Source organism: Nelusetta ayraudi, unplaced genomic scaffold, assembly GCF_046127955.1.
Source record: "Nelusetta ayraudi isolate G7.1 ecotype Tasmania unplaced genomic scaffold, CSIRO-AGI_Nayr_v1 ptg000056l, whole genome shotgun sequence".
NCBI lineage: Eukaryota > Metazoa > Chordata > Actinopteri > Tetraodontiformes > Monacanthidae > Nelusetta > Nelusetta ayraudi.
Window position 1 is genome coordinate 137,711 of NW_027466106.1, and position 24,020 is coordinate 161,730.

General features: G+C 48.5%; 2 protein-coding genes across 13 annotated transcripts in view; both read left to right on the forward strand.

The window, feature by feature from the left end:
- Positions 1–2,791, forward strand: part of LOC142896648 (disks large homolog 5-like) — a 42,551-nt gene extending 39,760 nt beyond the window's left edge. For all 3 annotated transcript variants that reach the window (XM_076038442.1, XM_076038444.1, XM_076038443.1), the window contains 2 exons: positions 387–496; positions 589–2,791. In XM_076038442.1, coding sequence (XP_075894557.1) covers positions 387–496; positions 589–692 — 214 coding nt within the window. In that variant the 3' untranslated portion in view covers positions 693–2,791. The remainder of the gene's footprint in view (positions 1–386; positions 497–588) is intronic.
- Positions 2,792–6,902: 4,111 nt separating this feature from the next.
- Positions 6,903–24,020, forward strand: part of LOC142896649 (calcium-activated potassium channel subunit alpha-1a) — a 127,404-nt gene continuing 110,286 nt past the window's right edge. For all 10 annotated transcript variants that reach the window (XM_076038447.1, XM_076038445.1, XM_076038446.1 and 7 more), the window contains exon 1: positions 6,903–7,957. In XM_076038447.1, coding sequence (XP_075894562.1) covers positions 7,649–7,957 — 309 coding nt within the window. In that variant the 5' untranslated portion in view covers positions 6,903–7,648. The remainder of the gene's footprint in view (positions 7,958–24,020) is intronic.

A 24,020-nucleotide genomic window follows, 5' to 3' on the forward strand; every position in this document is an offset into this window, starting at 1 on the left:
TGATTGCAGCTGGTCACACGGGCCCGTTTCTCTTCCCTCTGACAAGACGCCGCCTCCTCCTTTCACCGCCGTTTCCTGATTTCATCTGAAACCGTCGCATGTCAGAGAGTCTGCGTTTTGCACCAATTCACAATGATATAATATCAATAGCTGCGTTTCCATTACAGTTTTTCACAAGATAAAAGCAATACCTCTAAAAATTTTGACAATGTACAATTGCGATTTAGCCGTATTTGAGAGGTTTTTCGAAGTTTAGGTGTCTAACATGACCAGTTTTTCATTGCAACGTTTTGGTTTCGCACAATTCTGGGGTTAACGGAAACGCAGCTATTAAAATGTTGTCGCCTCGTCTCACGACTCTGCACTTTTCTTTTTTTTTCTCGCAGGGAGCAAAAAGATCCGATTTACCTGCGGGACAAAGTATCTCAGAAACATTCCAAGGAGCAGTTTGAAAGTGCACAGAAGATCGAGCAGGAGTACAGCAAGTTCTTCACAGGTTGGCACTCCACCCCCCCCCCACACACACACTTACTTAAAATCCACCAATCAAGCCCCGCCCTTGCTAACGCTAACGCTCTCCCCTCGCAGGTATTGTCCAGGGCGGCGGCCTCCCGTACATTTGCACTCAGATCACGACGATAGTCGATCAAGAACAAAGTAAAGTCCTGTGGACTCCGCTCGGCTGCCCCTAGAGGAGAGCGGCTGCCACTACAGCGAGCTTCGACTCCCATCCCCATTCCTTCACACTAATAACCCTGTTGCACCACACCAGTAGGTACACTACAGCAAGCTAGCCGTGTAAATTATTGATTTTTTTTTTTTTTTGCTTTGCCTTTTTTTTTAACGGTTTAAAATCGGAGCCTGCTTCTTCTTTTTTTTCCATTTGTTTTTATTTCCGACGTACTCCGGAGGAGGTCAAGTAGCACTGGATCTCGACGTTCATTCAGTCTTCCCTGAAGGTCTCCGCTGGTGTATTTGTAATGCTGCATTGTTAAGTGTTTACAGTCAAGAGACGAGTCCGATTATCGGTGTTCGGTGTTCAGTATTTGCGTGAATGCTCGCCCCTCCCCCCCAACCAACACTAATGAAGTTCCGCCTCCCCCCTCTGACCCACCTGCGCACCAAAAACCACATCTGTTGTTTCCCGACAATTATGCACCCATTAACGACGACTGACGGCGTGAGTGAGTGAGTGAGTGAATGTGTGTGTGCGTGTGTGTGTGTGTGTGTGAGAGAGTGAGAGTGAGAGCGTGATGTGTGTTGCTGTCTGGCAGGTGTGAAAAGCACTCGGTGTGTGTCCCTCACGATGTTTCTCCACGACAGAAGGAAATCAGAAGTATGTAGCTCAAGCGGACTGCCAGCAGGAAAACGGCACCGGTGTCGCTCTATGCATTGTGTTTGTACAGTAGCTGGGAGTGCGGACGATAGTGCCTTTGGAGAAGATGCCTGGTCTGAAAGCAGCCCCCCCCCACCCCACCCCTGACGTTCAGAGACAGTTTCACTATTATTTTTTTGGGGAGATCCCTATCTTTTCTTTTTTCTTATCTTCTCCCCGAGAACCCCGGCACGATATCCCACCCGGTGAGTGCACAGATTTCCGGGGGGGGGCTGATTTGAGAGCGGCGTTGAGTCGAGCGCATTGACAATGGTTGAGGGTTCGGAGGGCAGGCAGGCCGAAGAGGCGGCTAACGGGTTCTAACTCTTCACAATGCACTCCAGGGCTAGACAGACCACTGTGTAACTATCATTCTATCTCTTTAACGTGTATTTAACGACATATAGAGTATAACATATACAGTATGCAGATACGACTGAGAAAGAGAGAGAAAAAGAAACATATATATATATATATATATATATATAAAAATATATATTACATGTATTTTTACTAGGTCTTACACCTAGGGACGTCTGGCGGTCAAGTCATGTCTTAGCAGGTATTAGCATGTTTATTTTTATTTTCCAGAGTTTTATTTTAGTTTCACTCGTGATTGGTTGTCAGTCAGTTATCGATGTATTTGTGTAAAGAGACTCTACGAAGCAACACTTGCAGGGTAATATCTTTCAAGATTTTCCTCTGATCTGTTAAATGTTAGTGACTTTTCATTGTTATTTAAATGTATCTCTTTTTTTTGGGGGGGGGGGGGGGGGGTCGTTGTTCAGGAGGCAAAAGATACCGACAGAATATTCTGCTCTCCCCCTCCTCGATAGACCGCGTCCTTTATCTTGTCGTGCCAAAATCCACTGAGGCAACACTTTATCCTTTGATTCCTGTTTTGCACTTGTTTTACCCGACAACCTTAAAACTGTTTCTGTATTTCAAGTCAAACATATATATAAAAAAAAAAAAACAGAGGTACTATTATTATTTTTATCGCATATTTTTTGCTCATGTGAGTTCCTTACATTTCATTCATGGCCTTTTTAATTCTACGCTTTAAAACACTAAAAAAAAAAAAAAAAGAAAAGAAAGAGGATTGCTTCCGATATGAATTCTTAAAAAGGGATCTATTCTTGCACACAATTTTCCACAAGAAAATCACTCCACGCGTTCGACCATTGGGCTCAAAGACTCAGCAGCGGCAGCAAACTGTAACAGTACTATTTTTCTGAGTAGGTAGCATGTGCTAGAAACGAGCGTGCGAGCGGGACACATCGGAAAACTAAACGGTCGTTCCCCTCCGACGGCTCTGGCCTCCAGGTACTGATCGAGCTTTCCTTTTATTGAAAAGAATGTGATTTGTATGTTGAGACATTAACATGTGAATAAAACCCATTTTCCGTATCACAACACGGGCTCTGCGTCTTTGTATTTGCACTGACTGACTGGCATCCTGTCAGGTAGACCACCCCAAAAAAAAAAAAAAACCCTGACCAAACACTGTTTTCAAAGATAAGATAAGAGGAGACGTCTTCTTTTTTTTTTTTTTTACAGCCGAGCTGCGCGGAGGCAGATTTTCCTTCGGCGCCGCACTGAGACGTGACGGTGCCCTTCAGAGACGGACGACGCCGGGAGTGACCGCGATTCCATTTAGCTGAAGCGGCAAATGAAAGTGTGGGGGGACGAAATGGCAGTCAGTTCCTGAGTAGAGATAAGCCAGTGTGAAAATGCGAGCCAGAGGAGGATCTCAGGAGGGACTGATAAAGCTGTGGCCTTGTGCCCGAGCAGCAAGGAGGCTGCTGCTGCTGCTGCTGCTGCAAAAGATCCTTCGATCTGCACCTTGACACAGGACTACTCCGTCACACCTGCTCTGTTTTCTAGCCTTCCCTCTCCTAAATTAAAAAGATACACTTACAGCTGATGATTATCAAACAAAAATAAAATGAAACAAAACGCGAGTGCTGTGTGAGCTGCTGCATTTTCCCTGACCTGAAAACGTTTTCTGATTGCAAAAGAATGTAGACGACCACATTTGCTTTACAAGCTAAAGGTGTTTTTCCTTTTTCTTTTCGAGACAAAACCTGCTTGGTTCAGCTCTGCATCACTCATGAAGTGTTGGAGATATTCAGCTTCAGGCAAAACTTAAAAATATTAAAAAGGGCCAGCAATAGTGATGTCATGAAAGTAGGGCATTTAAGTATTAATTAAAACAAAAGCTACCAACAGTTTTTGGCTATAACTCTAAAGACTTTAAAAAAGTAACAGGGGGAAATGGCTACGGCGCAAGTTAGCCACAACCTAACACAAAGCAACTTAAGTTTGAAATACCATGTGGCATCCCCGCCTTCAGAGCGTAATTAAGGGGAAACGTCATCCTTCATATTCCATTTTTCATGCCTGTTCTATAGGCGCTGTGCTTCCGTGTAATTGAGCAGCCCGTAGCAACACCACATCTTGCTGGTTGATTAGACTCCCTGATCTGTGCAGTTGTTTCCCTTGGGGGGGGGGGGGGGGTCACATGGTTCTCTGGACAATGATGTCACAGTGAACGACTCCCCTCCAGCTGCCTGCTACAGAGCGAGAGGGAGCCGCCGGCCTTCCCACGCGGGTCCACTGTCGACTTTACTGCAACCAGATTTTCGGCCGCCGTTAAATGATAAAACGTGAAGGCGAGTGTGTCCGGGCTCAACTCTGCCCTCCACGTACCCTTTGGACTGTTTTAGAAAAGGGAAGGGGGTCCCGGGCCCGCCTGCTGTGGTGTCTGTTTCCAGACAGCTGCTGACAGCACAACTGAACTTGAGAAGTCTTCAGTCTGACAGTCAAGGATCTTTGTATTCGTGCAGTCAGCCCCCCCGACTCCGTGTCCCACTCCTGCCCCACCCTCTGTAACGCGTTGACTCTATAGGGTCTCCAGACGTCCTGCAGGAATAACCACCTCACTGCGCTCATGTTAATCTCTTCATCTGTTGGCACTGCAAAGAAACCCCTCCAGCTAGCTCTGGTGGCCAACAGCTGGTCTCTGAATGCAGCCGGACCCACTCGGTGTCGCTTCTGCAGAGGTCGGCAAAGTCACTGGTTCTGCTGGTGCCGTCGCTGTTGCTGCTGGGGCTCAGCGTTCCCAAATAGGATTGATTTATTGTTCAAATCAATCAAACTCTCGGGAGGCTGATTCGACAACAATGTGAAACTCTGTGGACGAGCCTTCAGTCACTTGCAATCAATGTTGGGCCGAAAGTTCCAACACAACTTTCAGCCCTGGCAGCACAGCCAATTATTGACAGTGTGTTCTTGTGTTTGTTACCACCAGGAGAATTGGTTCAGGAAAGCTGAGTAACAGGAGGGCCATCTGACCTTGGCAAGATGAATAGGCAAAATTCCAGAGTGAAAAGTTAGATCTCAGAAGGATAAGCAATTATTTTCGAAAAATTCTATCGATCCGTCTATGATAACAAAAAAGGTCATCCGACATCAATGGGCATCTCTCATCTCCTGCAAGTGGGCTGTGGTTCTGAGGAGATAAAGGCACAGAACTGGAGCTGAGCTGCCTTTTATGTGACAGTTCACCAGTCAACCACTAGGAGGACAACTTCAAGCCTGCAGGCCTGCTGTCTTCTGATCATCAGTACAGTGATTTAACTGCTGCTGCTGCCGCTGCTGCTGCCCTGTCACATAAGAATGAAGCTAGGATGGATTCGCTTAACGCAGAATCTTAATCTTAATGTCATGAAGACGATGGTGAAACAATGACATAACATTAATCGAGGAAAATCATTCAAACACTGCAGACATTGTGTGTCATTCTCCTCTGAGTTCTTTCATGGATCCAGTGGTGGTGGTGGATGTGCTACATTGGTGAATTTTTATGTCAGGTCAGATTCCTCAACGTGATGTCACGTGCTTTAATTTACGTCCCTCTGCCAGGATCGTGTTACTGCAGCCCTTTTTTTCCCACCCCCGTACGAAGTGCAAATATTCCCCAGACAATAAATTACCGCGGCGGATCACGTTTCGCATCCCGACCCTCGCAGTTTATTTACGTTTCGAAAAACTGCGATCAGCGTGGAACGCTCCGACGTCACCTCCACCCCGTAAAAACGACCGGGAAGAGCCCCGGTTGAGCCTGGTTGAAGGCCGGAGTGACGGATTATTTATTGCGAACCATCTCAGCGAGACGTCTGGAGCCTGGCGACACAGGTGGCTGTGTGCACCTGCCCGGTGTGGCTCCCAGGGGTCAGTGGTTATTCAGGGCCCGGAGCCAGCTGTTTCCTCACTGGTCGATGCCTCACCGTCATCGCCTAAAAAACCGCACCTGTTCTCCGCCTAATATGGGGGAGCTGGATGTGTAAGCATATTGTAATTGACCGGGAAGGACGTTTGTTGCATTCCTCGTGTGTGTGCCCGCTGGCGTCCGTGCTTGTGTGTGTTTGTGTGTGTGTGTGTATGCGTACTAGGGGTCATTTCTTCAAAATGAGAGCAGGGAGGGACGGAAAGGCCCGCGCTCAGTAATTGGAAAGTGTGGGGGGAAGCACTATGCTTAATGAAAATTGTGCGTCCCTGCAGGAAAGGGGGCGGGAGAGCAACTGTGTATCTGGGAACGAAGAATAGAAAATCCATAGAGGGATTCCACCTTGGACATCACGTTCAGACAATAACCAGTGTTTAGTGATAATAATGATGATAATAATAATGATAATAATAATAATAATAATAATAATGATGATGATGATGATGATGATGATAATAATAATGATAATAAATCTACATCTATATATCCATACATAAAACTTGATGAGTTACAAATCAGCAAAGAAATAAAATATACATAAATACACATAGATACATATATGTATATATGTACACACACACACACACACACACACACACACATATGCATATATGTATACATTCATAATGATAATAATGAATGAATTTTATTATGACGTCACCAAGGAGACACAAATACGCATCCTGCGGTCATCCCCGTCTATTTCATGTGTCTTGTTATTTTACTGCTGAAAAAAAACCATACATGTTCCTGACTGTCGACGCGAAGCAGTACCGAGCCTCACCACACACACGGTGGTGGCGCTGTCCCCCCCCCCAGCTCCCCTTCCCTTCCTTCCTCCCAGTCCATCTTTATTATTAGCGCTCGGCTCCGCCCCCTCCTACCTGTAAATCTGCGCCGCTCTCCTCTGGAGCGGATCTGACAGGCGCTCAGCTGGCCGCTCCGGCTGCAGGGGGGGGACACCGAATGGAGACGGTCGCATCCACCCGCTCCGAGTGCTGCCGCCGCCGCTCCTGCTCTCTTTTACCCCCTTTTCTCCTGCGCGGGACTGACGACGGAACGCACGAAGAAAAAGAGAAATGTGTCATCTCGGAGATGCAGCGACGGCTGAAGCGACCGCGTTAATATAGACGCTTTTTATTTGTTTGTTTGTTTATCCATTGATCTACTTGGCGGCAAGGAGGAGCAGGAGGAGGAGGAGGAGGAGGAGGAGGAGGAGGGGAAAGTGGGGGGTGACTCGCCGCTCACAGCTGATCGACGCCTCGAGGAAAAGTGAAGTGGATTCAGAGAGCGACCTCGGGATCCCTGAATGGAAGACGGCTGAGGGACGGAGAGAAGGTCGCCTTCGCCCCACAAACAGGCTGGAACATTATTCCCCCCCCACCACCACCACCACCACCAGACCACCACCGCCACCGTTCGTCGTCGTCGTCGTCTCCTCCGTGTATGAGCGCGCGCGCGCGCGCTCGTGCGACTTCGTGCGTGATTGTGTGTCTCCCACCATCTGATCTGTCGTCTCTCAGCGACGCCGTCGCTCCCTAATTGTTTGTTTATCATTGATTTTTTTTTGTTTTTGTTTTTGTTTTGAGGGGGGTCGTGCCATGGCTTTTAGCGCGAGGCAGCGCGGCGCCCCCTCAGATTGAGGCGAAACATTTCTCTATTTATCATAATCATTATTTATGATTCAATATACATCGGTGTCGTCTAAATGCCTCTGTCCATGTGCCGCCGCGGCGCAGTTTCCCTCGCTCGGGATGTGTCACGATTATTAAAAGGAGGCTGCTGAGCAACAACATCCACGACAACTACGAGCAATCGGGTGGGCGAGCGTCAATCTACACCGAAGAGGAGGATTTTTTTCTCTCTTTTTTTTTTGTATTCCTTTTTTCAAAATATATATATATATATTTTTTTTTTCTTCCAAGCAACATGGCTGGTGAGTGGGGCTGGGGACGCTGGCACAGGCTCCTGGCTGCTCCTCCATGCTAGCCGAGGCGGATGGCACCGTCCCCCATGGCAGCGACAGCTCTATGAGGAGCAGCAGCGGCAGTAATATCATCAACAGTAATAATAACGTCAAGGCGGACTCCTCGATCCTGATCTTCAAGATGGAAGACGTCGTCATCCCCTTCTCGTCCGAGGTGCCCTGCGACAACAACGGGCAGCGCATGTGGTGGGCATTCCTCGCCTCCTCCATGGTGACCTTCTTCGGGGGTCTCTTCATCATCCTGCTGTGGAGGACCCTCAAGTACCTGTGGACTGTTTGCTGCCACTGCAACGTCAAGAAAAAGGTAACAAGGGTGGCGTGTGTGTGCAAGGCTATTCCAGGTGTGTGTGTGTGTGTGTGTGTGTGTGTGTGTGTGTGTGTGTAAAAAAAAAAAAAAATGTTGTCAGCGTTGCTCTGGCTCTGTGGATGGCCTTCTAAATGCAGCTGAAGTGCATTTTTTCTACCCCCCCTGATCACCTGCACTCACTAATCACAGGTTTTCTGAGGGGGAGGAAATGCAGAAACAACACAAAACAAAAAACACCTCTGCGTGATCGCAGGTTAGCTTGCCATATTATCAGTGAATTATTGACTGAAGGCCGAAAGCGTATAGGCAAGGTATGAATTGAGGTCAGGTGAAGATCACGGTGGGGCTTTATGGGAGCTAAAGTTAGGTGTGGTCTGTGGTCTATAGTCACACTTCGAACACAGTATGAGAAGGAGTCCACAACGATAATCAAAGCGTCTGTCAGACTTCACAACAACAAACATAACAATGTGAAATTAGTGCAAACAAGCAATGTTTTTTCAATAAATAATACATTCAAAAAACGGAGAATGAGGAATAATCAATTTTTCTGGCGTGGCCATGGCTCTGTGGATGGCCTTCTTGATGCAGCTCAAATGCATTTTTTTTTTTTTTTACTACCTGATCACCTGCACGCACCGATCACAGGTTTTCTGAGGGCAGGGAAAACACAGAAACGACACAAAACAGGTTGTCCGGCTTGGCTTCACCAACTCCCAGACTCGGCCGACTCGCATGTGTTCGCGGTGTTGCATGACAAGACCCGGCTGGGCTGGGCCGAGATGGTGGGGGCATTTCTGTCATTTTTCCCCACATATGTGACGCTTTTGCCACACACACACACACACACACACACACACACACACACACACACACACACACACACGCAGGCATGCCACTGGGCCCTGGCTGACACGCAGGGTGAAAGTGAAGCCTTCATGGGGCCGAACTCTCGCGTAACCAAACATATGATCCTGCACATTCCACCCCGCCGAGACCTGGTCAAGTCCACCGGGGCGTCTCGTGCACGTCCAATGACACGGAGGGAGGCGGTGCCTCTTTGATGAGGAAACTCGGAAGCTTTGCGCCGTCTGTTGTGTTGCACCTTTATTTATTTATTCATTTTTAACTAATGATGAGTGCACCGGTGAGGCTATGCAGATAACCCTGACCGCCGGACCGATTTAGAATACGGGGCTGAAAAGGGCGACTTAGCCCGCTACTTTGCTCGGGGTGAAGCCCCCTCCCAGCCTGAATCACGGCTGATTCACACGTGTATATCAGCCCGCTTCACGCATGAGTCACATGTTTTGCTCCCCCCGGGGGGGCGGGGGGGTGGTTGGAGAGACGGGGCAGTGGTGATGCTGCTGATGTTGGCCAAAGCGCTCGGGTGCTGGACTGACACGTTGAGTTCTTGGAGGAAAGCACTTGGGTGTAGATTCTGGGGAAGGGTCCGGACGTGTGTGTTGTGTGTGTTGGTGTCGGTCTCTGTTTGAACGGAGGTGACGGTGACGGATTGCCAGCTTTGAACTTCTGGTTCTGGTTGGTTTTTGCCCAACTTTGGCTGGATGATCCCAGTCTCCGAGTTCTTTGGTGTCCTTGATTCTTTGCTGCCGGTCCTAGTTTGGTCCAGTGCGGGTTGGCAGGACGGTGGTCAATATGCTTCACGTGCAGAAAAATACCATAGCTAAGGGGTTTGAGTGGGCCTCAGCCTTTGATGACCCATGCAGATGAAAACAGTGACTGGTCGAGAAAGTTCTGCGCAAACATGCGCATTTCGCCTTCCAGAACAGTTGGAATGGCATTTCTCTTTACTTTTAAGTACAGTTGGTGTTAAGTGAACATGTGAATGGCTCTCTAGACCAGTGGCGTAGCCAGAAACATAGGAAACATTTCTGGGAGTTGCAGAATGTCCCCCCCCCCACCCCTGATCCCCTGTGGGGTGGCCACGTAGGCTCCGCTCTTGCTCCACACAATGTTTTTATGTTGATTCCAGTCTTATCTCTCTGAGCCACACTGGCAGCGACAGCCAGGCCTGGTGTTCCATCAGTCCACCAGGGTGCTGGCTGCCCGAAGCCTCCAGCTCTGCTCTTGAATTTATCGCTCTATTTATTGCATCATATTTACAAATTCACAACAAGACGTGATTCTAATAGAAAGGCAGTTATTATTATTTTTTTTTAAATTCCACTTACATAACCGCCCTCTCTCTCGCTCTCTCTCTCTCTCTATCTATCTATCTATCTATCTATCTATCTATCTATCTATCTATGCAGCTCTTTCTCGGCCATTCCGTCTCATTCCGCTATGTGCAAATAAGTCACGCAAAACTGAATCCTGGTGTCCATCTTTTGGATTTCCCCGGTTTTGGAAGAAAAAAAAAAAGACAACAAAAAAAACCTCAGAGGTGTCCCTGCTGCCCCCCCCTTCCTCCCCGCGATGGGTGACTTTGGTGGGATTGACACTTGGCTGCGGAGGGAAAAGGCTCGTTAGTAGCATTAAGACGAGGGGGAAACTGGATCTGCGTTCAGCTGACTGGCGCGGCCGGCCGAGTTGGCATGTGTGAGAAACAGGACGCATGCCTGGCGTGGTGGCGGCGGCGGCAGCGGCGGCGGTGGTGGAGGAGGAGGAGGAGGGAGGGGGGGGGGTCCTTCCTGTGGCAGTACTGGAAACCTGGAGTCAGAAGCGGGGAAATAGAGGTGAAAACCCTGGAGGGAGGGACAACGGGAGCTTGGTGGGTGAGGGGGGGTCCTCCTGGCCTGTCACACAGCTGCGTTCTAATTCTTTGAAAAGTCCGCCCCCCCCCCCACCCCCTCCTGCCCTCTTCTCATTTAGGATTATGATGGCGGGGTCGCAGGTCGCGGAGATCAAGCCGAAAGAAGCGGCCAGCGTCCGCGGCAGAGGCGGAATGTGCTGGGCCGCTTCTTCTTTTTCTTTTTTTTTTTTCATTCCCTCCTTCGGCGCTGAAATCACGAGCGCCTGTGAGAGACGGACTCAGGTCCTTCGATGATGAACCCCGCCGTCCCGTCCTTATTACTTTGGAGCCAATAAGACCAAACATCCAGGTGTAATAATGTTTTATTTTTTGCGTGTGTTTGTTGTTCTTTTTGAACTTCTCATCTCCCCCCCCCCCCCCCGCCCCACCACCAGACAGGACTCGCGAGCTCGGCTGCAGACGAGAAAAAGCAAACAAAAAACGGCGTTTAATAATCCTGGCGCCGTCTCTGGGGAGACCTAAAAAAAGCGACGGGGAAAAATAAATAAAGCTAACCCACATTGATTTTTATTTTTTCTTCTTCTTTTTCTCTTTCTCTCCTCCCGGTCCTTAAGCGCGCGCTAGTAGCGGCGCGACATTTATAGCATCATTTATCTGCTGGGCCTTCCTGTCGTTTCCAAGCCATGTATCAGCGTGACGTGCCCTCCGTCCCCGGCGCTAACGGCAACATCTCCTGACGACGTCACAGTTCCTGCCCCGCTTTCTTTCTTTCTTTCTTTCTTTCTTTCTTTTTTTCCTCAAACGTGCTGTTCCACATTTTAGCGCCCGAGCGCTAAACAAGGTGCGCCCTTTTCCTTCCATCCCCTAAACGCTGCACAGCCGCCGACGGACGCTTACGCAGACGTACGTTAGCGTAGCCGTTCAGCGAGGTCTCGTTAGCATGCGCGCCTGCGCTTTTATTTGTTTATCTATTCATTTATTCGCTCCTCTCGCATTCTGGCCGACTTTGTGCTATTTTTCTGGCTGCCTCGCCGCCGCTCGGTTATCTAATGGTCCGGCTATCCGCTCTGCGTCATGCCACCTCCAGGAGTTCTTATGACTCCTCTGTTATTGAGGGATGTGTGGGGAAGAGGAGCGTAGCAGCTCGTTTTTTTTTTTTTTTTTTTGCGTTTGTGGCAGCGGCCTATGTTTTTAAAGGGCTAGTTTGCCCCATAATTGAAATGCTGCCTATGCTGATGCGTTATGGAGCAAACTGTGGAAGGAAGGAAGGAAGGATTGATATGAAGGCGGTAAAGACTGGGCTTCCTTTTCTGTTGGGTTACAAATGATCAGGAAAGAAGTCCACTTGATGGCTGTTTTATCACAGCTGGTCATTATTTTTCTCAAAAAACATTTTCACTCGACTGCGTCCTTCAAGCGATTCAATAGCTTTTGGCCCTTCTATTTCTCTGCAGTTTGCACCACAAGTTTAGATAGCTGACGAGTGAAGTAGCTTCCAATTTGACAGCGCAGTCTCTCGCTGCGGCTGGTGACTCAGCCGGCAGAATAATCTCTGCTAATAATGGTGACTTATTTGGCACTTGATTAGGAGTTTTATTATTGTGATTGTCTGACATGCTCGCTGACAAAGGGGAAACAGTTATTATTATTATTACTCATCAAGTTATCCCTTCAAAATCCTTTTTTTTTTTTTTTTTAAATTGCAGCCAGATTTTGAGGTTGTTTTTTAAGGGGAAAAAAATATTATTATTTAAATTATTTTGCTTCCATGCATAACCTACCCTAGGACGGTGGTTTGTTGTGTATTTTTTTGGTTCTGTGCATCCAACTACCCATTGTATGGCCGCGTTCTGCTGCGGTTTCATAACCTCCCACTGCTCAGCTCTCCCCCGTCAGCTGCCTGAGGTGCCACCCCGAGTGTTTAATGTGCCTTTGAGAGCCAACAGCAGCCTGGATTACGTCCAACAGCCCAACCAAAGGGGCGATGCGGCGTTGTACCTGGACCATCTTCCTCCTGGCATTTCCTCTTCCTTTCAGACAGGACATATTTTGTAGCATTACCCCTGTTTTTTTTCCCTTCCTCCTCCTCCTCTTCCTCCTCCTCCTCCTCCTCCTCCTCCTCCCGCTGCTGCGTGTCTGTGAATCACTGCAGAAGCTTTGGCATCGTCTGCACGCTGCCTCCACCCGCAGATATTCTCTGTGACGGACAGTAAAACGTCTTGGTTCAACAATTTGATTACGTGCTTGGTGTTTTTCTGCACTTTTCATTTGCTTGAAAGGTTTTTGATGGCACCCGGAAACTGCTCTCCGCATTAATGCGGCCTTGTGCGACTGTGTCTGTGCGATCTTTGACTGCAAAAAAAAATTCCCCTTGCCTTTTGATTTGCGCCTTCTTAAGATTGAGCAGTGCACCTTTCCTTAAGGAAGTGCTCTGTTGCATGCATGAATACTTGATGCGTCTCTATTTTTTTTGCATTTTCACATTCACAACGAGTTAAAGTTTGTTTTGTAAAGCGCTGGTTGGGAGGCACCCAGTCTCGCGGCGAACTTGCCGCCATCAAAGATTCATCCGGTCGTGAGAGATCGCCGAGCTTTGCTGAAAATAAGAGACTCCGCTCGCCTTCTGTGATGCGATGTTTAAAGATTTTTTGGGGCTGAGGATACGTCTGGTTTTCAATCCTTTTTTAATATTCATGGTGAAGGGATTAATCCAGGCAAGGGCAAACTACGGCCCGGGGGCCATACGCGGCCCATTAAGATTTTTAATCCGGCCCGCCGAATTTGAGGAAATTGTATTAATAATAAGTAGGTAAAAAAAAATAGCTTTATTTCATCCATTTGTTCAGTGTTTTATTATATCAATAAATAGCTTAATAGCATGGGGCTTCTAAGACAGATGTTTTGTTGTTGAGTTGGGTCATCGAAACACTCCAGCCATCTGCTCCTGGTCCGGACCCTCTGTCAAATTGTAGAACCCATTGTGGCCCACCAGTCAAAAAGTTTACCCACTGCTGGGTTAATCCGTCTCCTTCTTGCTATGTGACTAGAAAACCTTTAAAAAAATGAAGGTATGGTGGGACACCCCTGAGTGGGTTTTTTTCCTTTCAAATGGGTTTTGGTGTGAAGGTGCCTGTTGAGAGGAGCCGTTGTGATTCTGCGGGCCCCCTCTCTGCTCGGCCAAGGATCGGCTTCACAGCTCGTCCCTCGTCTTCCTCGCGCACGTCTGCAAGTGTTTCCACCGCGGCCCCCAGGAGCAGAAGGACCGACTACTATGTTCTTGTGCGCACTGGCTGGCATGTGTCTTGTCATGTGTTGTTGACACTTGCTCGGGGAGTGAGCGTGCCTCACAGCTGTCCCGGGGCAAAGCGTGACCAGTTTCCACCGCAGCGAGCATTCCTGCCCCCATGTTGCCGGAGCGGGGTCGGGGTCGGGGGAGTCGGTCGCAGCGGCGTGAGATTTATTATTATCGTTCCTTTTAATGACCTTTCGCAGGATTCAAACAAATGATTCATTCATTTCCCTCTCATATATAATAGATGGAGCCAATGATAAATATAATTGGAGGCGGCATCCCCGCCGCGTCTCCAACCAGGGACGTGGCGAGTCGTGAGTCATCCCGCCGCCGCGGAGATCCCTCCTTTTTCGGGGGCTTTTTAATCCCTAATTCTCCGGGCCTGATTTGATGGCCATCTAGGGACAACTGCACTGTGCCAAATTGATGTATGGTAATCCAGCGACAAGGCCATATATCAGACCAGACTATGTATATCATGAGGCAGACGCAGAGGTCGGCCGCCGCCGCCGCCGCCGCCGCCGCCGCCGCCGCCGCCGCTCACACTGTGCTCCCCCGCTGTCATGCTGTTATGTCTTCTTTGGCCACTCACCGGACTATTAAAAGGACTTCCATGGCCCAGGAACTATTCCGAGGTGAAAGGTCGGGGCGTTGGGGGTGGGGGTGGGGCTGGGGAGGGTATACCTGGCTCCACATAGGGGGGGGGATAGTCCCAGACTGGCATTCTCATCATTGGAAACGCGTGAGTGGGTCTAAGCCACCTGATCCTCGCCCGGTCCGACTGGCATTGGAAAACCATTTGCACACGGAGCGGCTGGCTGGCCGGCCGGCCGGTTGGGGCGACGCTGGCAGAGGGAGGGAGGCCTGGAGCAGAGAGGTGGCTCGTGGGATCGTGGCTTATAGTTTCTGCTCTCTCGCCTTACTTCCTCAGCTGTTGTTGTCCCTAAACTGCCCAGCACTAGACACCGTCATTGTGTGTGTGTGTGTATGTGTGTGTGTGTGTGTGCGCACCGCCTTGAAAGCCAGAAATCTTCTTTATTGTTTGCAGCAGTCTGCCGATAAGAGAGGATGATTCTATTTCGGTAATCAAAGTGTGTGCTTTTTAGTGGCATTGTAGGACTATAAAGGCTCGCTAATAAAAATAAAATTCCCATAGCAAGTATTTTCTAACAATAAAATGTGTCACTGAGCCCATCCTTCTTCTGCTTCTTTTGGTTGCCTGCTCGCTCGCTCCCTTTTTCCACAAGGAGTTTGCTAGAAGACACGGCTCTGTAAATCAGCCCTTTCGTGATGTCACCGAAAGGTCACTGATACCTCCTCGAGGTAACTGACAACTCTCCCAGCCAGGTGTTCTGGAACTGTTTCACAGCCAACTTCTAAATTGAGGAAGCTAATAAAGAACATCAGTCGCAGTGCAGCGCTAGAGGCAGTAAACCCAGAGTTGGAGACAATTGGATGTGAATTATTTAATGCAAACTCCTCCACAGGAGTCCAGAATGTAAAGTGATGATCTGAAAATAGGAAGAATAGTTTGGCTTTTTGGCTCTGCACCTTTTTCCTTACATCTTTTTGATCGCTATCACTAAGACCCAGGGTCTTTAAAAGCACCTCCAGTCGTAGAACATCTTCGGAGATAACCCCACATTCAGCTGAACCTCCGTCTTCCTGTTTCTTTGCATTGTCGCATTGTCGCATTGTCATTGTCCCGCATCAACCAACCAACAGAAAACGTCTAGACAGGTCAGGAAGTTCGCTCACCGACAACCTGCTCACCGCTTCACATTTGTCCGCGCTAGCCTTCGGTCCGGCCCTCTGAAATCGCTGAGGCAATAAAGTCTGGACATCAAAATACGCTCAACAGCATAATTGTGGTGGCTTTGAGCTGCGCGCGCTGATGCCCGCGGGGAGCAGATGGAGGGGGAGGGGTGCCGAGCGAAGGCTGTGCGCCGAGGACATCCCAGTGACCTTCAAAAAAAAAAAAATCTCAGCAGGCAATGTTTTCGCTTCCTGTTTAGATAGCAGCCCTCTCCTAGCAACATGCGGGGGCTGCGGTAGCCCCAGCCGGAGGGCCAACATGCGAGCGCATACCAAGGAGGACGGGAGAGTGTCAGGGTAACACGGCGCCGCCGCCGCTGCCCCCGGCAACCTGCCTCAATTAACCTCCAAGGTGCGCAAGCTAACACGTTAATTGTCATTCTCCGAGCAGGCGAGCGGCGGTCCTCAGGTTTCTCTCTGTGTGCCAGCAGCGAGTGTTTTCGCGGTACCCGACGCTACGGCGCTGAGATTGCGGCCCATTTGGCAGCGTCCCACTTGGCCTCTATTAGTTAAGGGAACACCACATTCTAACGAAATGGAACGTTTTAATGGGTGAATGCAAGAGGGACCGCCCGGTGGAAGAGGAGCGAAAGCGCGAGCGGGGAACCCTGTTGAGCCAGAGTGAGCGAGTTCAGTGCTTTTCAGCGGCTAAAAGCAGCGTTACTTGCTCTGCTGTGGGAAATTTCCCCACTTGGTTATCGAGGGAAAGTCAGATTAGAAGTGCTGCTCGTCTGCACCCAATAAAAGTGCCAAAGAGGAGGGAGGTTTGCACCATAAACCTCCTGGCGGGCGATCTATCAAACATAAATCCATGAGTGAAGTTGCAAGCTTGCGACCTTCTCCAGACAAACTAATGGCCCGTCTGTCATTTACAACCCTGAGCAGCGACAAAGTTCAAACCCAGATGGTGCTGCCTTCATCCTCCTCCCCCTCCCTCCCCCTCTCCTCCTCCTTCTCCTTGCCGTCTGCCCGCGTCCTTCCGAATGTATGTCGCAATCAACCGAGCGGGTCGGGCAACCGGCGACGCGAGCCTGCGCGGGACGATGCGCCCGGGCGCTGAGCCCCAAATGACAGCGTGTGTAGACGGCGTGCGCACAGATGATGCGCACGCCGTATGGCCTCATCGCCGGATGCCTCATTAAAGATGGATGATGATGATGTGGAGCTGCCACGCTGCTCCCTGACAGCCCGTGCCCTTGAGATTAAGCGCTCTTTAATTGGTCAGTAGTTGTAAAAGACTATTAAGTTTCACCGCTGCCCTCCTGAGGACCGTTTCAAGCCTGGGTATATTTAACCTGCGCCTCGTGTGTGAATTGAGGCCACTCTGAACCCTCATGTGGGTTCGTATTAACGGAGCCACTCTGGCATTGCACATCGTTTGTCTAATGTTCGTATATTTGGACGCAGCAAATGACTTGAAATTGGGTTCAGCCGTCCAAAAACAGATTTGTATAATGGCTGTGGCATTAATGACGAGGCTTAATTTTAAAGCACTGCGTGTTGTGTGTCTGTATATTTTTTGTTTGTTTGTGCTAGTTGGCGATACTACTGTACTGGGATTACAAAGTAATCCAAAAGGTAATCTAGTGGCACTTTTCTTGATCTGTTCCGTGGTGGTATTTAAAGAAGCAAAAAAAAAAAAAAAAAAAAAATCCATGGCAGTAGCTGTGATCTCCGTTGCTGCGGTATGTAATTACCTTTCTGAGGAGGTTTGTGTGAGTGTAGCTCCAAACTACAGTCTGTGTCACACACACAAAAAAAATCCGCCAAATCGACACGCCAGTAGCTGCTGCGCGAGGAATGGCTGCGTGGCAGCGTCTTCTGTTGTAAAGTTGCCTCCATAGAAATTTGCCATTGATGTTGATGATTGTTGGTACGCGCCGTACAATCTCGCCGTCGTTTTGCTGCAATTATGGCAGACGATCCTGTGCTTCGCCGAGCTGTAGCAAGCCTCTCCTTTGAAGCTGCTTGGTATGTGTCCAGTACCAGATGTACTTTCTCATTATTTGGTCCCATCTCGTCAGATGGACAGTGTTGTTTTTTTGGTTTTTTTTGCAAGTGCACACGTTGCCTGATAACGAATTCCTCCCTCTTGTTTTTTGGTGGTGAAAAATGTCGACCCATCTGTATCAAGATTTTTTTTCTGTACTGCGATTGAAATTACACACTGCTGCCACGGATGTCAACTTAAAGTAATGTTGCCCAAATGAGGATTGCAAAAGACTCCCTAAGCTTCGCGACTGTGATGTTCCTCTGAGCGCAGATGGCCGCTGATAGTTCCGCTATTCAACTCTCCGCTGTGGTCGGTGAGGATTCTTTCTCTCTGGATACTTGTGGCCTGTGGTGAAATGTGTCGCAGCAGGGATTAGTTCCAACATTCGGATCATGTAATGCCGTCTATTGTTGCCATCTGCAGGGGATCCGCTGGCCGCAGCAGTTGTGCTTCGTCTCATCTGCCGCTGCTCAGTTCAACTTAAAACCCAGCGAAATACTCGTCGGCGCTGCTCGTTGTGTGGCAACACAGACGCATGAAGTGTTGTGTTTATGTAATGGGAGCAGGGAAGGCCCCTCAATAAAACCGGCACAGAGGCAGCCTGTGTGTCGCAGTTGCGTTGTGTGTTTATTTTTGCAGTCATCTGCCATCCAATGGGGAAATATGTTCTATATTTATATTTCTTTCTTTTGAGGCAGAAAGCTGCAGCTCGACGTGATTGGGTCAGTTCGTGTTGCCCGAGATTGCGTAACAATGGGACAACTGCACATCAGCACGCCGCAGCTAGTCATTCATGTTGAAACAATGCGATGTGCTGTTCCAAACTAATTTTTGGCCGGCGTTTCTGTGCAAGTGAGGAGTTTCAGCACCATGGAGAGCTCACAGAAGGACTTTACTAATACATGCTTGTGTGTGCGTCTGTGTGTGTGTGTTTTAAATTGCTTTATTATTTCATTGTTGGATTGCGCGATTTGAAAATTACACCGTTATTGTTTTTTATCATATTGTACAAAGTGGATGGGCCAGAGGATAACCAGTTCCAAGCTGTGTTTTGAGGTTAGGCTAGAGCGATATTAGTCATGACATGGGTGAAATACTTGACTCGACATAACTTGGATCAATCTCAATTCACAGAGCAGCTATTTAACTGCTGCCCAGGGAATGAACAAAGGGGGTTTGAGTCATCACGTCTCAGGATCACGGTGTAATTGGTAGCATGGCTGCTGCCGAGCAGGGATGTGAACAGGTTGCTAATAGGGCAGTGGTGCAGCGATGCTCTCGCATGGTGGGAGTGAAAAGGGAGCGAGGGAGGAATGCTGCGTAGCTGACGGAAGCAAGGTGAGGTCGGTCTTTATGGCTTTCAAGCTGGATACCAGTCCAGTTTGCAACAACACAGTGATACTCCAACCTGACCTTGACTCTCTTAGAATTCAAATACATGTAAAAATATATGTAATGTAAAACGCAAATATATTATCTTGCATATGTGGAACATGCTGCTGATTCTTTTCTCTTTCATGTTTGAATTTGGCAATGACCCAGTGGACAATGTTGAACAAAAAAAAAGACAACTTGCAGCAGTCCCGTTCTGCTTTAACTACGAGTGATGCTGACTAAAACATTTAATAATGGTACTTGGCAAAACGGACGCACAAAACTTCAGACTTGAAGTTTGTGCATCTACATTTAGAATCCCAGACAGGCAAAAGGTGACCTCCTGCATGGAATGAGCATTCCCCAGGTATAAGCAAGCATACTTTCAGTGCCACTATACAGTATTAAGCTTCTACTTACATGAGGGATAAAAAATAATGTAGCGAGGCGAAAGGTAGGGATTTAACCCCTTGAGAAAATTTACTCTGCAGATTTCATGGCGCACTACTTATTAGATTATGTATAGTAGATTAAATTATGTGCAAAGTGGACATTTTATCTCAAGGGTTCGTTCTTCGGGGAGCGTAAATGTCACGGCTGTGAAATTTCCTGCCACGCAGATGGTTCGCTCGCAGAAATCCAGTTGCGGAAACACATTGCACGGCGCAGAGGACTTAGGGGCCCTAAGCCTTAAAAAAGAAGTCGGCAGGCAATCGGAGGCAATCTTTACCTTCCGAGCGAACGCGTGCAACAGAGGGAGCGGGAGTAAAGCCACTCGTGCCTTAAATGAAAGGCAGCACGAAAGCTTACAGGAGTGAGATGTACGCGGCGTGAGACTTGCTCGAGCAAAAGATCCCCGAGAGCGCGCGGCGAGATAATTAAGAGCCGTAATGCAGCGTTTACCGGTAAATGAATTATTAGTCTGCTTTAACAAACACAAATGTGTCGAGCCATTAAAAAATCAATTTGTGCCTCGACTTCACTCCGGCGCTGATCGTCGAGACGTGGCAGCGAGGCCAATGGAGCGCTCCCATGGCGGGCATTTCAACCTGGCATATCTGGAGCGGCACAGGTGTAACGAAGATCAGCAGTGGCGGCGGCGATGGTGGCGCTCCGCTTGAATTTGCCAGTTCTTTGCGGTGACTTACTGTTGGCTTACACTTTTAACACAGAATTAATGTCATTCGTTCCGCTCGTGCCTCTGCTGCCGAGACGGCTCAAATTATCTGCTGTGGGGAAAAACAGCTAAAGCCTTTCGCTAGGCACACGGTGACATGGGAGGGGGCGGGTAGGTGGGGAGGGCGGGGGGGTCTTAAGTGATGTGTATTCATCTCCATAATTTGGTTTTCCAATTTCAATCTCGATCAATGAAGCTTATTGCCTGCGTTTTGAAACAATGGCTGGGTTAGGAAGTGAGCTGGAGTCTGATTTATTAATGGGAGCCGCTCCCACTGAAGCCTGAAGGCAAAGTCGACCTGACATTTGTTTTTCATTTTTCGTGAGCCGCTGAAAGTTAACAAACTCCAGGAGCATTAAAAAATAAAGGCTTTAAGTGTTTATCTGCCCTGTGGGCAGCGTCTTTTTCAATTAAGACCCGTTTTCTTTTTTTTCAACGTGAGTGGTCGGAATCTCAGCGGCGGGAGAGCGGATCGTCACATCTGCAGCACTAATGGAGGGAAATCTGGAGGGAGTGGGTGAGAAGCTTTTTACTTGAGAACAGAAGGAGGCATTTACACTCGGAAAGTCACGCCGGGGGAGTTTTCTGTGGCTCTCTTGACTTCGCTTTGCAGAGATTTTCAGCCTTGGAAAAGTTGGAGGGATCTTCACTTTCTCCACCTTTTGGTTTTGGCCTTTGCAAGCTGCCACATATATCGTTTGAAGGCGTCTCGCAACGGCTCACCTGCTGGCATTCGGTGGGAAAAATACCTTTTTCCTTTTTCTATTATTGACAACCCAGTTAAATGGTGACCTTTTAAGAACCTGGTTGTCGACAATCCTGACAGCCGTATTAGCCGCCATGTCGTGACATTTTACCTCTACATCCGTCATTTTCCCCCGTTTGTGGCCATGTTGGGTTCCTTCTTTTCTTTTCCATTTCTCTCCTTCCAAAGTGTCTCCGCTAGTTGTTGGCCGTCAAGTTTCGCACGAAGGCTTTCGGGTTCACCGTTTGTACAATCACTCTGGGAAGCCTTTAACGTTCACTTTGCAAGGCTTGAGTTTGATATTGAACATTATGATATATGATAAACAACTCCTACAAACAACTTCCCCAATGAAAATGTGAATCTGCACCAATTTCCCGTTCTGTCCACCTGCCTCCCTCGTTTGACGCCGACTCGGGAGCTGAGAAGTGGAAAACTTTGACTTGAGCCTGACCGGAGGACTGGACCTTTCACCTCCCTCTGAAAGGTTCAGGGTCAAAGTTGACACGGGTCACTGGAGAGTTTAACGTGGTGTCACATGACCGCCCCGCCGTCCAAACAAAGCTCGGGGCGGGGGAGGGGTTCGCCCTGTGAAGTGAAACCCTGAGCCGCCGCCGCTGCCGCTTATGTTTCCTCTTCCTGCGGGACCGCCCCCCCGGCCTGTCGGCGGCCTGTTCAGTAATTACTCCGACATGCAGCCTCTGACCGTCGGCGCCGCAGCCGCCGTGCTCCCCGCCGATCAAAGAGAGCCATTCTTGGCGAGGCTCGTGCGTGGGCGTGAGAAATCCCAGGGTTTATTCGATGTATAAAGATGCACACCGGGCGCCGAGAACAAAGACACGCAAGTTGGGAATAACATCTCCTCCTTATAAATAGATAAAGAGGATCTTTCTCAGCGGCCTCGCCGAGTCTCGTCGCCAGGTCCGTTTCCCCCGTCTCTTCCCAGAGACGCGCCGCCGCTCCCTGCGATAGCACACACAAAGGGGTATTTAATTAATCCAACACGCGATGAGTTCATCGCCGCCGTCCCGTCACGTCTCTGCTTTTTAGGGGAGTAAAATGTCGAGAGGCCGTGGTGGCAGTGACGGTGATAAAGCGGCTGGAGCTGCAGTGTGACTCCAGTGCTGTCCTGGGCTGTCCTTGGACTGGCTTTGTCTTTTGGAGAACTTGCTTTCACTTGTATTCTATTCTTTAGCCAAAACCAAATACATTTTTTTAAAATGTATTATTTATTTAAAAAACATTATTTGTTTGCGCTAATTTCACATTGTTGTGTTCGTTGTTGTGAGATCATTTTTTGATGATTGTTGTCTGCCCCTTTTCATATTGAACAAACGGTGCTTGGTATTGAACTCCAGACTGTAGACTACACCTAACTTTAACTCCCATAATGCCCCACCGTGACCTTCACCTGACTTCAATTCATACATTGCTTATACCGCCTTTATACATTGAATAAAGGTAAAAAAAATCGAAACAAAATAACAAAAGCATTTTAATTTCATTGTAAATGTCAAAAGGGGTTTCGTGGCTCCCAGTGTGTTCTTTTCGGGGCGACACGGGTCCAAAATGGCTCTTTGAGTGGTAAAGGTTGCCTAACCCTGGCCTGTATCCTGTGGCCTTCAGCCAATAATTGAATGATAATTTGTTGAGTAAAAGTGAGGACCAGCCAGAATGTCCTCATGACGTTCGCGGCACCATCTTGTCCTCACAATGCCTTTTTATGAACACACACACACACACACACACACACATGCACACACACGGACACACACAAAAGCAGGCTAACACACCAATATTGTCCCTGAGGAGCCTGACATGCCACACAGCTTCGCTCTGCATCCACACAAACAATTTCAAAGGCGAAAGTTCAGCCGTTATTGCGGGAAAACCTCCTTTTTTTTCCCTCGCCGGGTGACATATGAGATGATTGATTCCACCCACCGGCGTTGCCCCCTGACCTCCGCTGGCAGGAGGGGTCGTTTATTATGACGCAGTGAAAGTAATGGCTCGGCCGCGGCGCTCTGTCAGAGGGTCAGCGACCGGGGTCCTGGTTATCACCGCGGCCGCGTTTGCTCCGCGTTCTCTTTGAGATGAAACGGCGTGAGACGAAGCGTCGCCGCGACGCGGCGGCATTTTGAATTCCAAATGTCGAGTCACTTCCGCGAGCTCGTCTCCGGCCCACTCGGGAGCGAGAGCGGCTATTTATTCATTTTCCCGGCCAAACAGGCTTTGGAGCTTCGGGAGGCTTCCCCCGATTGTCGGCAGCGTTTGAGACAAATTGCTTCATTTATTTATTTATTTTCCTTTGTTGTGGTTATTGTTGTTGTTTGGCTGTTCCAATTACTGCTGGGTATAGAGGCTCTCTCTCTCTCTCTCTCTCTCTCTCTCCGTCTCTGTCTCTCTCTCTCTTTCCGTCTCTGTTCGAAGAAAACAAAAGCTAGCAGCTCCCTTTGGCTGTAGAGGTGACTCCATTCTACATGGCTGATTTTTACCATTTATTTATTTATCATTTATTGAAAAAAAAAAAACAACAACATTATTTGTTTGCACTGTTTTCACTCTGTTATATCTGTAGTCCTGAAGTCTCCCACACACTTTGATGATCGTCGATTGCTCCTTTTCATGTTGGAGAAATGGTGTTCAGAGTCAACATTTCCCATCTCGCTTTGCCGTAGCTTCAAGCTCAAGTGCGCGGCCGCTCGGTCACATTTTTCCTCGTACGATTTTGAGTGTCGCGAATCTTTAATCTGCCTTCCCCTTTGCGCTCTTACTCCACGGTCGTATATTACTGTCTCGTCTCGGGGAAGCTGACCCACGTCTCTGAATGAAGGTACCTGTTTGAGTAAAGGTTGAAACCAATAAATAAGCCTGCGTCTTTGCCGTTGTGCGCCAATAAAAAACGGAACGCCTCCGTGTCTCCAGATGCTGCGTTTTTTTTTTTAAAA